At 44.3% G+C, this 16,126-nt stretch overlaps 1 protein-coding gene across 4 annotated transcripts in view; it reads left to right on the top strand.

The window, feature by feature from the left end:
* LOC132407656 (discoidin domain-containing receptor 2-like) overlaps window positions 1-16,126 on the top strand; it is a 104,166-nt gene that overhangs the window by 55,426 nt on the left and 32,614 nt on the right. For all 4 annotated transcript variants that reach the window (XM_059994454.1, XM_059994456.1, XM_059994455.1 and 1 more), the window contains exons 3-6: window positions 3,752-3,854; window positions 8,441-8,669; window positions 13,006-13,153; window positions 15,227-15,332. In XM_059994454.1, coding sequence (XP_059850437.1) covers window positions 3,752-3,854; window positions 8,441-8,669; window positions 13,006-13,153; window positions 15,227-15,332 — 586 coding nt within the window. The remainder of the gene's footprint in view (window positions 1-3,751; window positions 3,855-8,440; window positions 8,670-13,005; window positions 13,154-15,226; window positions 15,333-16,126) is intronic.

The following is a 16,126-nucleotide window of genomic DNA, read 5'->3' as shown; positions in this document are numbered from 1 at the left end:
CTGCTTCTTGGATCTTGCACCTGCTGTGTGGCTGCAACCCAGTGCACAAAAAGTCCAGCTTCATTGCTATCCAGCAACTCACTAGTGGGGTAACCCCGCCATATTTAATGCTCTGAACATCAAGCAATATCCTGCAATCGTAAAAAAGACATAAAGAATGAACAATCGCGCCCTTGTTTGGGCCCAGAGAGGCCACTGCATCTAAATGCGCTACCATCTTACCAATTACTTAGTCGTAGAGTACTGCAGCACCAAAACAGGCTTTTTGGCCCATCTAGTCTGTGCTGAGTTGTTAATCTGCCTAATCCCATCAACCTGCACCTGGACGATAGCCCTCCAAATCACTCCCATCCTTGTATATATCTAAACTTCTCTTAAATGTTGAAATTGAACCCATATCCACCAGCTCGCTCCACATGCTCATCACCTTCTGAATGAAGAAGCTCCCCCTCTTGTTCCTCATAAATATTTCACCTTTTGTACTTAGCCCATGGCCTCTAGTTCTAGTCTCACACAACCTCAGTGGAAAAAGTCTGCTTGCATTTACCCTTCACTTGTTTTGTTCAACCAGGGTTTCTTCTTACCTTGACAGTGATAAGATTATAGCCATAGATTTTGGCTGCTGGTAATGTCCCACAGCAGCTCTTGAATGCAGCACTTACCTGCACCCACTTCAGTGTTGTGGACACGCTTACCAGTGCAGTCATAGCCAGATCTCTCAGCAATAAGGAAACTGGTAAGCATCAGTTCTTATTAGCTTACCTCTCCTCAAGCAGGCCCAGTCTGGCGGCTGCTTCCTTCAGGACCTTCACTCTCCTGGCACCATCAAACTATGCTTGGTGATGGGCTTGAAGGTACTCACCTACCCTTGGAGTATATTCTGTGCCCTCGCTGCTGCCATGTGTGAATTAGGCGATGGTGTAAACTGCTAAGGCTCTGGAACCTGCTTCACCTTTCAATAAAGTCATGGCTGATCCAATTGCAAACTCAACTCTATATCACTGTCTAACTATCCACCTTCAGGAACCTTTCACCTCGCCCATCCCCACTTACTTATCAGGCACCTATCTACCTCTGCCTTAAATATGGTCAAATATTCAAAAACCATGCCTTCATCTGTCTTTGGGACGAGCATTCCAAAGGTACCCGACTCCGAAAGAGAACATTTACCTCATCTCAACCTTGTTTTTAAACAGTGACCTTGACTCCAAGGAGAAACATTCTCTCCGCTCCCTCTCTGACAAGACCTCTTTAAACCCACTCTCACTGTTCTGAACGCCTGCGGTTCCTAGAGCAGAAAGATAACTTCCTTACCTTTATTTTCAGTTAGCCCTTGCAATAAATGTAAATGTTCCCAGTTTGGGTCCCTCTTCACCTCATAGTGTTACTATCTACAGAAAGTATTTATTGATATTTTCCCTGCCAATATACAGACTTCATATTTCCCCAAGCTGAGCTCCATGTGAATCAGAATTGGGTTTATTATCACTTGCATATGTCGATAAATTTATTATGTGGTAGCAGTACATTGCAATACATAATAATAACTGTAAATTATGATAAGAAGTATAAATTAAGTAGTGCAAAAAAAGTGGTGAGGTATTCCTCATGAGTTCAATATCCATTAAGAAATCTGATGACAGAGGGGAAGAATAGGTTCCTGAATCATTAGACTGTGTGCCTTCAGGCTTCTGTCCCTCCTCCCTGATAGTAGCAATAAGAAGAGGGCATGTCCTGGGTGATGGGGGTGCCTAATGATGGATGCTGCCTTTTTGAATCATTGCTCCTTGAAGTTGCCCTGGATGCTGGGGAGGCTGGTGCCCGTGATGGAGCTGACTGAGCTTACAACTTTCTACAGCCTATTTTGATCCTGTGCAGTGCTCGCGCCCCCTTCACCCCAATACCAGATGGTCATGCAACCAGATAGAACGCTCTCCACGGTACTTCTGTAGAAATTTGCAAATGTCTTTGGTGACGTGCCAAATCTCCTCAATTGCCTAATGAAATACAGCCGCGGTCTTGCCTTCTTTGTAACTGCATCAATATGCTGGGCCCAGGATAGATCCTCAGAGATGTTGACACCCAGGAAATTGAGATTGTTCACTTGAAAATGCAAGCTCTTCATCCACACACTCATTTTATCTATAGCCCTTTGTAGTCTCCTTCTGTCCTATCACAAACTCTCCCACTTGCCTATGCATTTCAGCATATTTGGCAATTATAGCTTCAGTACCTTCATCCAAGTCATTAACATTAACAACAAGGAGTTGAGGTTCTGACACTGATCCCTGTGGCACATCACCTACTGCAGTTTACGAACTTGGAAAACCCATTCATGCCTACACTCTGTTAACCAGCCAATCTTCTGTATACAGCAATATGTTACCTCTTCCACCGTCAGCTTTTACTTTGCATAATAGCAGCACCGTACTAAATGCCTTCTGGAAAGCTAAGTATAATACATCAGGTAAAATGCCAAGTCTGCTTTTTGTAGCAGCACCACCATATATTTAGGGATGTGGACAAACATAATTGACAGATGCACAAAATAAAATAATAACACTAGTTCAAAAATTAGCTAGAGAAAGAGAAAATAAGTCCCAAGTTTGATTAGCACTCCATACACCATTTGAAACACTGGCTGCCGCCACAGTTTGTGTACTACAGCTCTGTCCTAAACCAGGTAAACCAAATGCTGCAGCACCCATCTAGACTCCTTCAACAGCATCTTCTGAGTCCATGCCCTTTCCTACCAAGAGGAACAGAGATCGGAGGGATAGGGAACACTGCCTCTTTCCTGCGTGGAATTGTGATAAAGGGTATGAGAGCTCTAGGGAATTCCAGGAATACATGACGTGAGCCCTACTGCCAACCGTGCACACCACCACCATATCTGCACCAACCATTACATTCATCAGACACCTTTACCATCCATCATCTACCACAAGCAACATGTGCACCTGATCCCAAGGCTTTCTGGCTGCAAGCTCCGGTTCACATGTTTAGCTGACGGCAAAGTGCTCCTTAGAGTTTACTTGAGATCTGGAAAAGGGCCTTGACGTGGAAATCTGTTGCTGTTCTTTCGCTGCCTTGTCAAAAGCATGCTATCTGACAGGTCTAGGAAAGTAGCTGAGGCTACCTGAGGCTGCAGCTGTCAAGCCAGGACCTCCTTGGGAGTAACTAAGGCTGGACATTAAATGCTGGCTTTATTATTAGAGAGCAAAGGGACAGCTTCTTTCTACAAGCCGTTAAGCCTTATAAATTCACATGTCTGCACATTGCGGCAGCGTCATAACGCAAAGATTTTTTACTCCCTCGCGCATAGGATGGATGTGAGATTTAAATAATTCCAATGCAAATTCAGATTGATATCCACTCAAGTAATGAAGAAAATTATAGTTTCATATAATTTCCTGACAACAGATGCGTGGCTGACTGGTTCCCTCTCCTATCCTGAAAATAGAGCTCAGGATTATCAGTCAAACTCGGTTGAAACTATTGAAATGATGCGGATTGCGCTCCCTGTTAATGTCCACTTGGATGTGTCTTCCCATCTTGAAAGTGGCATTGTCAAGATGTACCAAATGACCCCTGCTGTGCTAAAAGTTTCAGTGATTATCTAAATAACCCTGGAGTAAATGGCACATTGTGCATTTTTGACTCATTGGGGTTTATTCTATGTGGAGTTTTTCAGTTGTCCTATTGCCAATTTGCCCATTACTCAGCTGTACTTTATTGTTATAACCTACAGGCCTATGCCGCTATGCATTGGGAATGCAGGATGGCACGATCCCAGATGAAGACATCACCGCCTCCAACGAATGGTACAAATCAACCGCGGCTCAGTTTGGCAGGTACAGTTCCGCAGCTGGTTATCAGTGGTTGCCCTGGTTTGCATACAGATTGTGTCAGTCTTTCCCCCCCCCACCCCTCACCTTACCTACTCCTATTCCCATTCCTACTATAACCACCCCCTTCACAAGCCACATCATTTGGTTGTAACCATTTCAACTATGGGATCTAATCTCACTAATTGTTCCTCATTGCAACAAATGCGATATGATTTAATTGCGCTAATGTTCATTGCATGTCCAGCCACATCTGTGGGTTCCTGCTTCATAATCATTGCCGAGCACATCCAGGCAGACAAGTTAGGAGGAGCAGCTCAGTCAAGTGCTTGTGCCTGCTCCTCCATTCTATCAGTTCATGCCTGATTTGATTGTTAGCTCTGCATCTATGTGTGTAGTCGTGGCAACCATTCACTCTACTGCTTATCACACATCTGCCTATTTCTGCCTTAATCCTCAAGGACTAGAGTTCCCAGGTACTCATGGTCTTTCAGAGAACAAATTTAGCAAAACTCTGCCTTAACGTAATATTTCAAGAAAATCTGCAGATGCTGGCAATCCAAAGAAACATTGCCAAAATGCTGAAGGATTTCAGCAGGCCAGGCAGCATCTATGGAAAAGGGTAAACAGTCGACGTTTCAGGGTGAGACCCTTCATCAGCACTGGAAAGGAAGGGGAGAAGTCAGAGCAGGAAGGTGAGGGGGGGGGGCAGAAGAAGTACAAGCTGGCAGATGATAGGTGAAATTGGGAGAGGAGGAAGAGGTTAAGTAGAGAGCTGGGAAATTGATTCCCCTTTCTCCAGCCCTTTGTCTCTTTACCAATTAACTTCCCAGCCCTTTACTTCACACCTTCCCCCTCTCTCTGTTTCACTTATCACCTTGTACTTCTTCTGCCTCTCTCCCCACCTTCTTACTCTGACTTCTCCTCTCCCTTTCCAATCTTGAGGAAGGGTCTCAGCCCAAAAGGTTGACTGTTTACTCTTCTCCACAGATGCTGCCTGGTCTGTTGAGTGCCTCCAGCATTTTGTGTGGGTTAATGTAATATTTGTCCTTTAGAAAGGACAAGAGGTAAGGAAAAGTCATAGGGTAGCACTTGAGCAAGAAATGAAAGAAGTACAATTGTAAAAGATGATATAGAATCAGAGATGTTGAGAGGAGGTAAATAAATAATATGGGAAAGAAGACAATGGCTGGAATACCATGATCTCCAAAAAGCAGCCACATGGTAGGAAAGTATATAAATAAATATTGGCAGGGGAATGATGCAATAAACATGGTTTGCTGTAATCTTCATGTAATTATGTGAGTTTAAAAGGATCATAATGATAAATTTATAGAGAACATTTGAGATAGTTTCCTGCAGCAAGAGATTATGGAGTTGGTGAGGAGAAAGTTGTCTTGGAAGTGGTAAATACTAATGAGGCAGGTTTGATAAATAACTTCAAACTTGAAGAAAACCTGAGTCAGAAGCAGCTATGTTTAATGTAACTAGATGGAATGAGGACACCATTGGCTAAAGTGGACTGAGTGGAGCAGAATTAGGCCATTCCCCATTCAAACATGACTGATTTATTTTCCTTCACAACCCCATTATCCTGCTTTAACTCCTTAACCTTTGGCCTTACTAATTAAGAACCTATCAACTTCTGCTTTAAATATACCAAATGATTTGGCCTCTATAGTCATCTGTGGCAATGAATTGTACAGATTCACCATTTCTGGCAAAAGAAATTCCTCCTGTTCTAATGGGGCATCTTTCTAATAATCTAAGGTTGTGCCTAGACACTCCCACTAATGGAAACACCTCCTCCATGTGCACTCTGTCCAGCCCCTTCAATATTCAGTACGCTTCAGTCAGATTCCACCCCACCACCCCAATTCCAGCAAGTTCACCCACAGCAATCAAACTCTCCTCGTATATTAACCCTTTCATTCTGGGGATCATTTTTGTAAACCTCCTCAGGACCCTCTCCAATGTCAGCTGATGCTCACTTAGATAAGGCACCGAAAACTCTGCACTTTACTCCAAATGTAGTGCCATCCTGCCCACCTCAGGAAAGTTAACACATCACAGTTTTTCTCCTGTTAAAGGCTTAAGTCTAACCATTGTCTATTGTCAAGGAAACAAGACAATAACAAGATACAGATGACAGAAACAGGCCCTTTGGCTAGTAATATTTGATTTGTAACCTTCAAGTTCTTGGCAGTGTGTGTGCTGTTCTAGATATAAAACACTTATTAGTATTTGCCTCACCACACCCTCAGGCATTGCATTCCTGATTCCAACTGTCGTCTGAGTAAAGAAAACTCTCCAACTCCTCTGCACCTCATACCCCCTTCCTCCAAACCTATGCTTTTAATATTCAACCAGCTTCTGGATCAAAGTCCTTCATGAATTTGCATAGCTCTCTCAGGATTCCCTCAGCCTCCTGCACTCCAGGCAAAGCACACCAGCCTTCCTAGTCTCTCCTCCTAACTGAAATGCTCCATCCCATACACTACATTCAGTGTGGTGACTGGAAGTTATTATCATCACTGTCAATGACACCACCAACTTTCACAGCATCTGCAAACTTACTAAACGTACGTCCTAATCTCAGTTGTACATCATCATAACTTAAGATCACACAAGTCAATCTTTCATCATCACCCTGTGTCTCCTGTTATCAAGCTAGTTCTGCATCCAATTTGTCAACTTGTTTGGCCCTTCCTTTGGGCTCTAACCTTTTAGACTTGTTTCCCATATGGCACCTCATCAAAGGTCTTAGTGAAATCCAAGTCTATCCATCAATCACTTTGTCCTTGTATGTTGTTGCCTCTGAAAAATTCAATCTGATGAGAAGGTATCTCCACTCACAAAACCATACTGACTACTTGTGATAAATTCCAAGAGCAATCTTGTTCCTCAGAATTTTCTCCAATAATTTCATTACCACTGCCCTAACTCTCACTGGCCTGTAAATACCCCACCAACCTTCTCAAATATTTGCTGCTCTTCTGACACCAGACACCTTGCCTGTGTCCCAGCAGCAATTTAGAGCCTAGTTAAGACTATGATGAGAATATTGTGCACAATTTTGGTTTCTTTGCCTAAACAAAAGTGAGAGGTATTACACTTTGGAAGGACAAACCAAGGCAGAACATACAAGGTAAATGGTAGGACACTGAAGAGTGTAGTAGAACAGAGCGATCTAGGACTACAGATACATAATTCCCTAAAAATGGTGTCACAGGTAGATAAGGTCGTAAAGAGAGCTTTTGGTACATGGGCCTTTATAAATAAAAGTATTGAGTAAAAGAGTTGGAATGTTATGGTGAGGTTGTATAAGACATTGGTGAGGCTGAATTTGAAGAATTGTGAGCAGTTTTGGTCACCTAATTACAGGAAGGATATTAATAAGGTTGAAAGAGTGGAGAAAAGGTTTACAAGAATGTTGCCGGGACTTGAGAAACTGAGTTGCAGAGAAAGGTTGAATAGTTTAGGACTTTATTCCCTGGAGTGTAGAAGACTGAGGGGAGATTTGATAGAGGTATATAAAATTATGATGGGTATAGATAGAGTGAATGCAAGCAGGCTTTTTCCACTGAGACTAGGGAAGAAGAAAACCAGAGGACATGGGTTAGGGGTGAAGGGGGAGAAGTTTAAAGGGAACATTAGAGGGGGGGCTTCTTCACACAGAGAGTGGTGGGAGTGTGGAATGAGCTGCCAAATGAAGTGGTGAATGCAGGCTCATTTTTAACATTTAAGAAAAACTTGGACAGGTACATGGATGAGAGGGGTATGGAGGGACATGGTCCTGGAGCAGGTCAGTGGGACTAGGCAGAAAAATGGTTCGGCACAGCCAAGAAGGGCCGAAGGGCCTGTTTCTGTGCTGTAATGTTCTATGGTTCTAAAAGGTGCACTTGCTACAGAGGAGTGCTATAAAAGTGTTATATAGCTTTGTAGGTGGCAAATTTTCTGCGTGAGGAGTATTGAGTAGGTGAGAATGCATTCTTTAGAGTTCTGAAGAATGAGAAGAATCCTCATTGAAGTTACAAAATTCTCATGTATCTGACATGCTGGAGAAACGACAGCTTTGGAAAAAGGGGTTGTCCTTCTAGGAAAGACATTAGTTTACTCAGAGTGATGAATGACTGTAATTTTCTACCCCAGAGGGCTATGGAGGTTTGGTCACTGAGTTCACTCAAAGCGTGATTGACACCGTAAGGAAATCGAGGGATGTGGGAGTTGTGCTGGTGGTTAAAACATCAGCCGTAATCTTGATAGATGTTGCAGCAGGCTTGAAGGGTCAAATGGCTTAACCTGCTCCAATTTCATGTTGTCTCATACGGTGCCTATGGCTTCCTGCAGCTGGGTTCAGATAGCGAAAGCTGTACTTTCCCACCTCCTGCATGCGGGATATTGCAGTACCCTCCTCACTGCTAACTCAGTTCATGCTAAGCATTACTGGCTCCTATAACCATATAACAATTACTGCATGGAAACAGGGCATCTTGGCCATGCCGAACCGTGTTGAGTTAACCCGGTCCCAGCTGCCTCTCGCAGATGGCTCGCTTACACCATAGACAAGAGTGCCCCTCATTGGTTTTCAGGCTGGAAAAGGATGAAGGGGATGGAGCCTGGTGTCCAGTCGACCTTCTGCATCCAGACAGTACAGAGTATCTTCAGATTGACCTCCACGTCCTCACTTTCATCACGCTGCTGGGCACACAGGGGCGGCACGCCTTCGGAAGTGGGAACGAATTTGCTCGCGCTTACAAACTGGAGTACAGCCGGGATGGGACACGCTGGATCTCCTGGAAGGATCGGTGGGGTCAGCAGGTGAGGAGCCTGCTTCCTATAGTCCAGTTGCCTGCTTTTGTATTGCCTTGTATTTCTGTGGAGCTATTTCAGATGACAGCAAGGTGATGAAATAATTTCACAATGCAGACACTGACACTGAAGGTGCTCAGATAATTTCTTGCAGTAATGCTAATTTTTAATAGTGTGTTTTAAATTCGTTCTGTCATCCTCTTCAAAAACCTGCCCATGTCTACCCATTCAAATTCTGTTTCCTAAACTCATTAGATCAAAATTTAGTGGGAAGTTAGAGGATTGGGAAGCTATTAAAAACCTACAGAAGGCAATTAAAAAAACTTATAAGGAGAGCAAAGATGAAATATGAAGGTAAGCTAGCCAATAATATTAAAGAGGATAGAAAAGTTTTTCAGATATACTACATAGAGTGGAAAAGAGGCGTGGGAGTGGATATTGGAATGCTGGAAAATGATGCTGGAGAACGGGGGACAAAGAAATGGTGAATGAACTTAAGAATATTTTGCATCCATCTTCACTATGAAAGTTATTAGCAGTATGCCAGGAACTTGAGAGTGTCCAGGGGCAGGAGTGAGTCTTGTTGCAATTACAAAGCAGATGGTGTTTGGGTTTAAAAGTAGATAAGTCATCTGGACCAGATAGACTACACCCCAGGGGTTTGAAAGAAGTAGCTGAAGAAATTATGAACGCATCATTAATTTTTTTTTAAGTGGGTTCTTCCGGATTTCTTGCTCTGCTTTGTGAGCAAGCAAATCTCAAGGTTGTGTAATTTATATATTCTTTGATAATAAATGTACTTGAATTAGGAATGATCTTTCAAGAATCAGTAGGACCGGAAAATTGCAAATGTCACTCCACTCTTTAAGAAGGGAGGGAGGCAAAAGAAAGGAAATTATAGGCCAGTTAGCCTGACTTCAGTGATTGGGAAGATGTTGGGGTCCATTACTAAGGATGAGGTTTGGAGGTATTTGGAGGCACATGATAAAATAGGCTGAAATCAGCATGATTTCCTTAAAGGGAAATTTTGCCTAACAAGTCCGTTAGAATTCTTTGAGGAAATAACAGTTCAATGTAAAGGAGCTGTGGTGTATTGTTTATGGTCATTAGGAAACATTTCTGCTCAAAGCAGGATGGACAAAGGAAAGTCAATGAATGTAGTGTACTTGGATTTTCAGGAGGCCTTTGACATGAGGCTACTTAACGAGATAAAAGCCCAAGATAAGGTTAGAGAAAAAATACTAGCATGGCAGGAGGCAAAGATTGGGAATGCAGGAGGCTCATTCTGGTTGGCCTCTGGTGACAAATGGTGTTCCACATGGGTTGGTGTTGGGACGACTTCTTTTCATGTTATATGTCAATGATTTGGATGAAGAAATTGATGACTTTGGCCAAGTTTGTGAACAATATGAAGATACGTGGAGGGGCAGGTAGTGTTGAGGAAGTCCGAGGAAGGGCTTGGATAGATTAGGAAATTGGGCAAAAATTTGGGAGTTAGAATACAGTGTAGGGAAGTGCATGGTCACGCATTTTGGTTGAAGGAATAAAGATGAAGACTAATATTTAATCGGGGAGAAAAATCATAAATCCAAAGGTGCAAACGGACTTCGGAGTCCTCATGCAGGATTCCCTAGGATTTAATAATGAAGGCAGATGCAATGTTAAAAGGATTAAAATATAAAAAGCAAGGTTTTAATGATGAGGCTTCATTGGCATTTGGTCAGACCACATGGAGTATTGTGAGCAGATTTGGTTCCCTTATCCAAAAAAAGATGTGCTGGTGTTGGAGAAGGCCCAGAATAGTTTACGAGAATTCTTTTTCAGTATTGAAAGGGTTAACATGTGAGGTGTGTTTGATAGCTTTGGGCCTGCACTCACTGGAGTTTAGAATGAGGGAGGATCTCATTGAAACCTATTAAATACTGTAAGGCCTTGATAGAGTGGATGTGAAGAGGATGTTTCTTATAGAAGGGAGGGCACAGCCTCAGAATAAGGGGATGTCCCTTTAGAACTGAGATGAGGATGAATTTCTTTAGCCAGAGGGCAGTGAATCTGAGGAATTCATTGCCATAGACTGCTGTGGAGGCCACGTCATTGAGTATAGTTAAAGCGGAGTTTGATAGGTTCTTGATAAGCCAGGGCATCAAAGGTTATAGGGAGAAGGCGGGAGAATGGAGTTGAGTGTTGATTATTCGGCTGTGATGGAGGAAACTTAATGGGCTGCTCCTGCAGTGTGTCATATGGTCTTATTATTTCTGAATGTGCTTTTAGACAACGCATGCCAGATTACCATTTGCTCAGTGGCACAGGAATTACTCAAGGGAAGCATATTAAGTAGTGAGTCATCAGGGAGGAGGCTACATAGCGTCCACGCCAGGACCACCAGACTCAGAAACAGTTACTTTTCCCAAGCATTAAGGCCAATTAACAACCCCACCCAATAAACCTCCTCTCCACACCCTCAACTACCACGGTTTTCTTACGTACAGACACTTGTATGCCTAGCGTTACTTTATGGACATACGCTCAATCTATGTATATAAGTGATCTAGACTCTCTCATTGCTCCCCCTCTGTGATCTCTGATGCCCTCTAACTCTTCGACTAGGTACTTACCCGGACTCATTACCACAGCCACGTATCCTTCCTGGGAACTTGTCTTCACCGCCATCTTGTTCCACATGGCTTCCAGCTCCATTTTCAGATCTCTTGGTTTGGACCCAGATACTTAAGCTAGATTGACTGATTCTCCCATGGTTTCTCCCTCTGAATCCTATGATCTACCCTTACCGCTGTGCAGAGATATCTGGTGACCCTGTCTAAGTTTCTGCCACAGTTCTGGGCCTCTCTCTCCTCTGCCTGTCACAGACTTCTCCAACATTTCATCCTACACCAGTCCACACCTTCAACCTCCAGTTCATTGCCTTCCTCATGTCCAGAAAGGATTGGAAGATCGCCCGTTTCCAACTCTGTTTCCGACAGTCCTGATGCCCCCAGACCATGGTTCCTGCTGCCTCCCACCCAGACCCCAGATCTCAATGGCTCCAACGGCCCTGGATGCCTCCGGACCAGTAACACAGTTGTCACCAACCCAAGTTGCAATAACCCTGAGTGGATCGAGATCTCAGATTCCACCACCACCAATGCCTTCAGATCATAACTGTGCAGCCTCTAGCTCTGGCTACAGCCTGGACATTGGCTGAGACTTTCCTCGCTGCTGCTGGGCCCCCCCCCCACCCCAGGTTCACCCTCCCCATCACCCTGCCCTGGTCTCTCAGGCTCCGCCGCTACCTCATGAGTCCACAGAGCCTCCATCTTGTTCCCACCCCACCTGCTTGAACATTCTTTCCCTCCTCTCTCCTCTGGCATCACCAACTTTCTTCCCCCTCTATTCTTTGCCATGTCTTCACCATTTCCTCAAGCTTCCCCTCCCTGAAGCAGAACGTTATGTCCTCAACGAGAACCTTACCTTCGTCCCCCTTCACCCACACTTCAGTGAGTTCCACACCCACCATGATGCCAAGCTCTTCTTCTGTCACCTCCGTCTCCAAACCCACTTCTCTGGCAAGGATTCCACACCCCGTACTTATGACACCTTCCGCCATCTCTAACTCTCTTCTTCTTCTTGGACACCCCGTTCTGGTTCTCTGTCTGCACATCTCAGATTGCCAATGAGACACCAACCAGCTCAGCTTCTGCACTCCTCTCTCCTCCTCGAGCCGTACCCCTTCAGAACGCACTTTCCTCCACTCTCTCCGCACCATTGCCAACCTCGCAGACAAAGGGGATGCTTTTGTCTCGACCTTGCTGAAGCCAAGACATCTCCTTGTAGCTGCACCTCAAAGAGGATCACACTCAGGACTATCAGAAAACTGACCCCGACATGATCACAGATCTCATCAACTCCCATCCATTCCTCGCACTGCTCACTTCTACCTCTCACCCAAGATCCACAAACATGACTGTCTGGGTCGGCCCATTGTCTTTGCCTGATGGTTCTGTCCACTGAACTCATGTCCTCATACCTCGGCTCCATTCTATCCTCTTTGGTTCAGTCCCTTCCCACATACAACCATGACACTTCTCATGTTCCCAATCAATTGTCTGGCCCTGACCCTGACTACCTCACTATATTTGCTCTCTTTTTGCATATTTATATTGCATTGCATTAAAATGTATTGCACTGTACTGTTGCAGCAAAACAACAAATTTCACAACAGATGTCAGTGATATTAAACCTGATTCTGGTACATACAAAGCTCACATTTGACTCTCTTCAGTGTGGGCGCCTACCTTGTCCACAGTCGATGATCAATATAATCTCTGGAACTTCTTTCCACCTGCAGGTCATCACAGGAAACGTCAATACTTATGACATCGTTCTCAAGGACCTGCGGCCTCCTATCATAGCCCGATATGTGCGGGTGATCCCAGTGACTGATCAGCTTGTCAGCGTGTGCATGAGGGTTGAGCTCTATGGCTGTGCCTGGACCGGTAGGTCCCGGGGTTTGCCTGATGTTCCCTTGGTGTGCGTTGTACTGGGAAGATTAGGAAACAGGAGGGGGTTTTTCACCAACACCAGTTCTCAACCTGTTACCAGGGGTGTGTGGTTCCGTGCAACAGTTCACGGCTATTTGTTTTACATGGAATTTACACGTCTTCGTATTTCACACAATTGCTATAACTCAATCCCTGCTCTTCTTCCCTCTCCTGTTGCATCTCCAGGAAGACTGGTTGGATTCACTGTTATTTTCCCACTCCTTTTGAAGGTAATTGTGACGAGACTATTTGGCTGCACAGGGCTTCACAACTGTGCCGGCATTCGTCATTTTCACTGGAGCCCTGGGCAAGATTAAATGCACATCTGTTCGTTCTTTGCACTCCCTCCCATGCCTGGTTGTGAAACTTCCCATCAAAGGAATTTCACATTCTGGTCATTGCTAGTCAGTCGTAACTAACTGGGGACCGTGACTGTGAGAGAGAGTTGTTATGTCTATAGATGAGGGATTGGAAGTGGAGTGATAGTGTAGAGTCATAGAGTGCAGAACTAGGTTCTCAGCCCATGTCTTTACCATCAAGTATCCATGTACATTCATCCTGTTTAACAGTACATTGCTTGCTCAGCTTTGACAATTCAAGTACTGATGCAGATACTTAAGTAATATTGTGAGAGTCTCTACCTCCATCTCCTCTTCAGACTTCCTCAGATCCCCTCTACACCTCTTTAAATGTATCCCTTATGATCTTGGATTCCTCTTCCATGGGAAACAGTTTTTCACAATCCCTTTATCTGTTCCCCTCATCATTTTGTACATCTCTATCAGCCTCCTCTGTTCTAAGGAAAACAAACCCAGACTATCCAGTCCTCCCTCATAACTACAAGGGTCTCAGCACTGATTCCCACAGTACATCTCTGGTCATGTTTCCAATCACAAAACATCCCACCACTATCATCCACTGTGTCCCATTTCCAAGCCAATTTTGCATCCAATTTCCCATGCTGCTGAGGGTTTCTGGTATTTTTGACTCTATGGTTTTTTGGTTTTCATGTTCGTTGACGATCCCTGCAGATAGCAAGACCTCAATGACATTCAGGAATGAATTGATAAGGGGCAAGTAACATTGTGCCAGGCAGTGACCATTTCCAACAAGAGAGTGTCATCACCAGATCTTGACTTAAATTGTATTTGTATTTCTGACGCCCCAAAAATACGGGGCAGGGGGTTTGACATCACTGAGCACAAACTCAATTGGAAGAGCATCATAAACACTGTGGCTTCAGCAAGTCGGAGTCTGGATATCCTGTGCCAAGTAACTCACCTACCCAAACCCCAAAGTCTTTCTGTCATCAATTAAGTACATCTCAGGAGTATGATATAATAATTTCCACCTGGACATACATTGAACAGAACAGCACAGAAACAGGTCCTCCAGCCTACAATGTCAGCACCTTGCACGATGCCGCAAGCTTCCAGCCACTCGGTGAAGTGCAATACATCCAACTCTCCACAGGTTCAATGTCATCCAGGACAGAGCAGCTGCTTGACGGGCACCCAGTCAATCTCTCTAAACATTCATTCACCTTTCTGCAGTGAGCAGCGTTTACGAAATATACTGGACTCTCTGACTGCACCTCCCAAACCTGTAGTCTCTATCACCGAGAATGACTACAAATTCCACAACGTACAGTATGTCAGTGATAATAAACCTGATTCGGCTATCACCACCTGCAGCTTTCCCTCAAGGTTATTCACCGTCCTCATTTTCAAATATAGCACTGGTCTTTCATTAACGCTGTAAATTCTGCAAATCCCTCCCCATCAGCACTGCACCTTCATTCGAAGTACTGCAGCAGTTCAGGAAGACAGCTCACTGCTGTTTTCTCAAGGGTGGCACAGCTCACTACCACCTTGGATGATACAGCCTACAAGAGGTAATTCAATGAAAAAGGTGGCTGGACAGCAAGTAGTCTTTGTCCCTGCATCTGTGCGAGAAATATGGTAGCATAAGCCCAGGATTTATGTAACTGTTTCTATGGACCTCATGATCATTGTTATCTGTGCCTAGATGGTCTCTATTCGTATCGTGGTCCTGTGGGACAAACCATTGGAAAACCAGGGTCAGCCATCGTCTATCTCAATGACTCTACATATGATGGTTTCCAGGACTCCAAGTAAGCTCATGTTTCTGTTTCACAGTATTAAGCAAACAGTGCTTCTACCTGTTTTTGCTGACTTTTTACAGGCATGATTAGTATTAATGCTGGTCCTTCTGCACACTGCAGAGATATTGAAAGGCCCGCTGCATCCTGAGTTGTTCCTTGTGATTATCCGTGTTGAACACGAGACGATTTAGAAAGGCCATGCCCACGCTCACGCTGATCAGAGTGATCATTGCCCCTCCAATACAGCAGGTCTTGGACGGACAGTGTGTCCATTCTGCACACGTGTCAGATGTAGACAGACGTCTCTTTAATTTGCTTTTTCCGTCAGAAATAAGGTCTTCACAAGGGCTGAAATGGTTGCCACAAGAGGGCACAGGTTTAAGGTGCTGGGGAGTAGGTACAGAGGAGATGTCAGGGATAAGTTTTTTTACTCAGAGAGTGGTGAGTGCATGGAATGGGCTGCCGGCAACAGTGGTGGAGGCGGATACGATAGGGTCTTTTAAGAGACTCCTGGATAGGTACGTGAAGCTTAGAAAAATAGAGGGCTGTAGGTAAGCCTAGAAATTTCTGAGGTAGGGACATGGTCAGCACAACTTTGTGGGCTGAAGGGCCAGAATTGTGCTGTAGGTTTTCTAAATTTCTGTCAAGTGTTTGTGGATGAGGACATAGAGAAACATGAAGTATGGAGACAGAGGGGCAGGTAGTTAGGGGTAGTGGAACATTGTGGGTCTGAACAGAGATGTCTAAAACCAGAAAGCATAGGTTTAATGTCAGGGTTAAAACATTTAGAGTGGATGTGCAGA

Source organism: Hypanus sabinus, chromosome 18, assembly GCF_030144855.1.
Source record: "Hypanus sabinus isolate sHypSab1 chromosome 18, sHypSab1.hap1, whole genome shotgun sequence".
NCBI classification, from domain to species: domain Eukaryota; kingdom Metazoa; phylum Chordata; class Chondrichthyes; order Myliobatiformes; family Dasyatidae; genus Hypanus; species Hypanus sabinus.
This window is presented reverse-complemented; position numbering and strand designations above follow the sequence as displayed.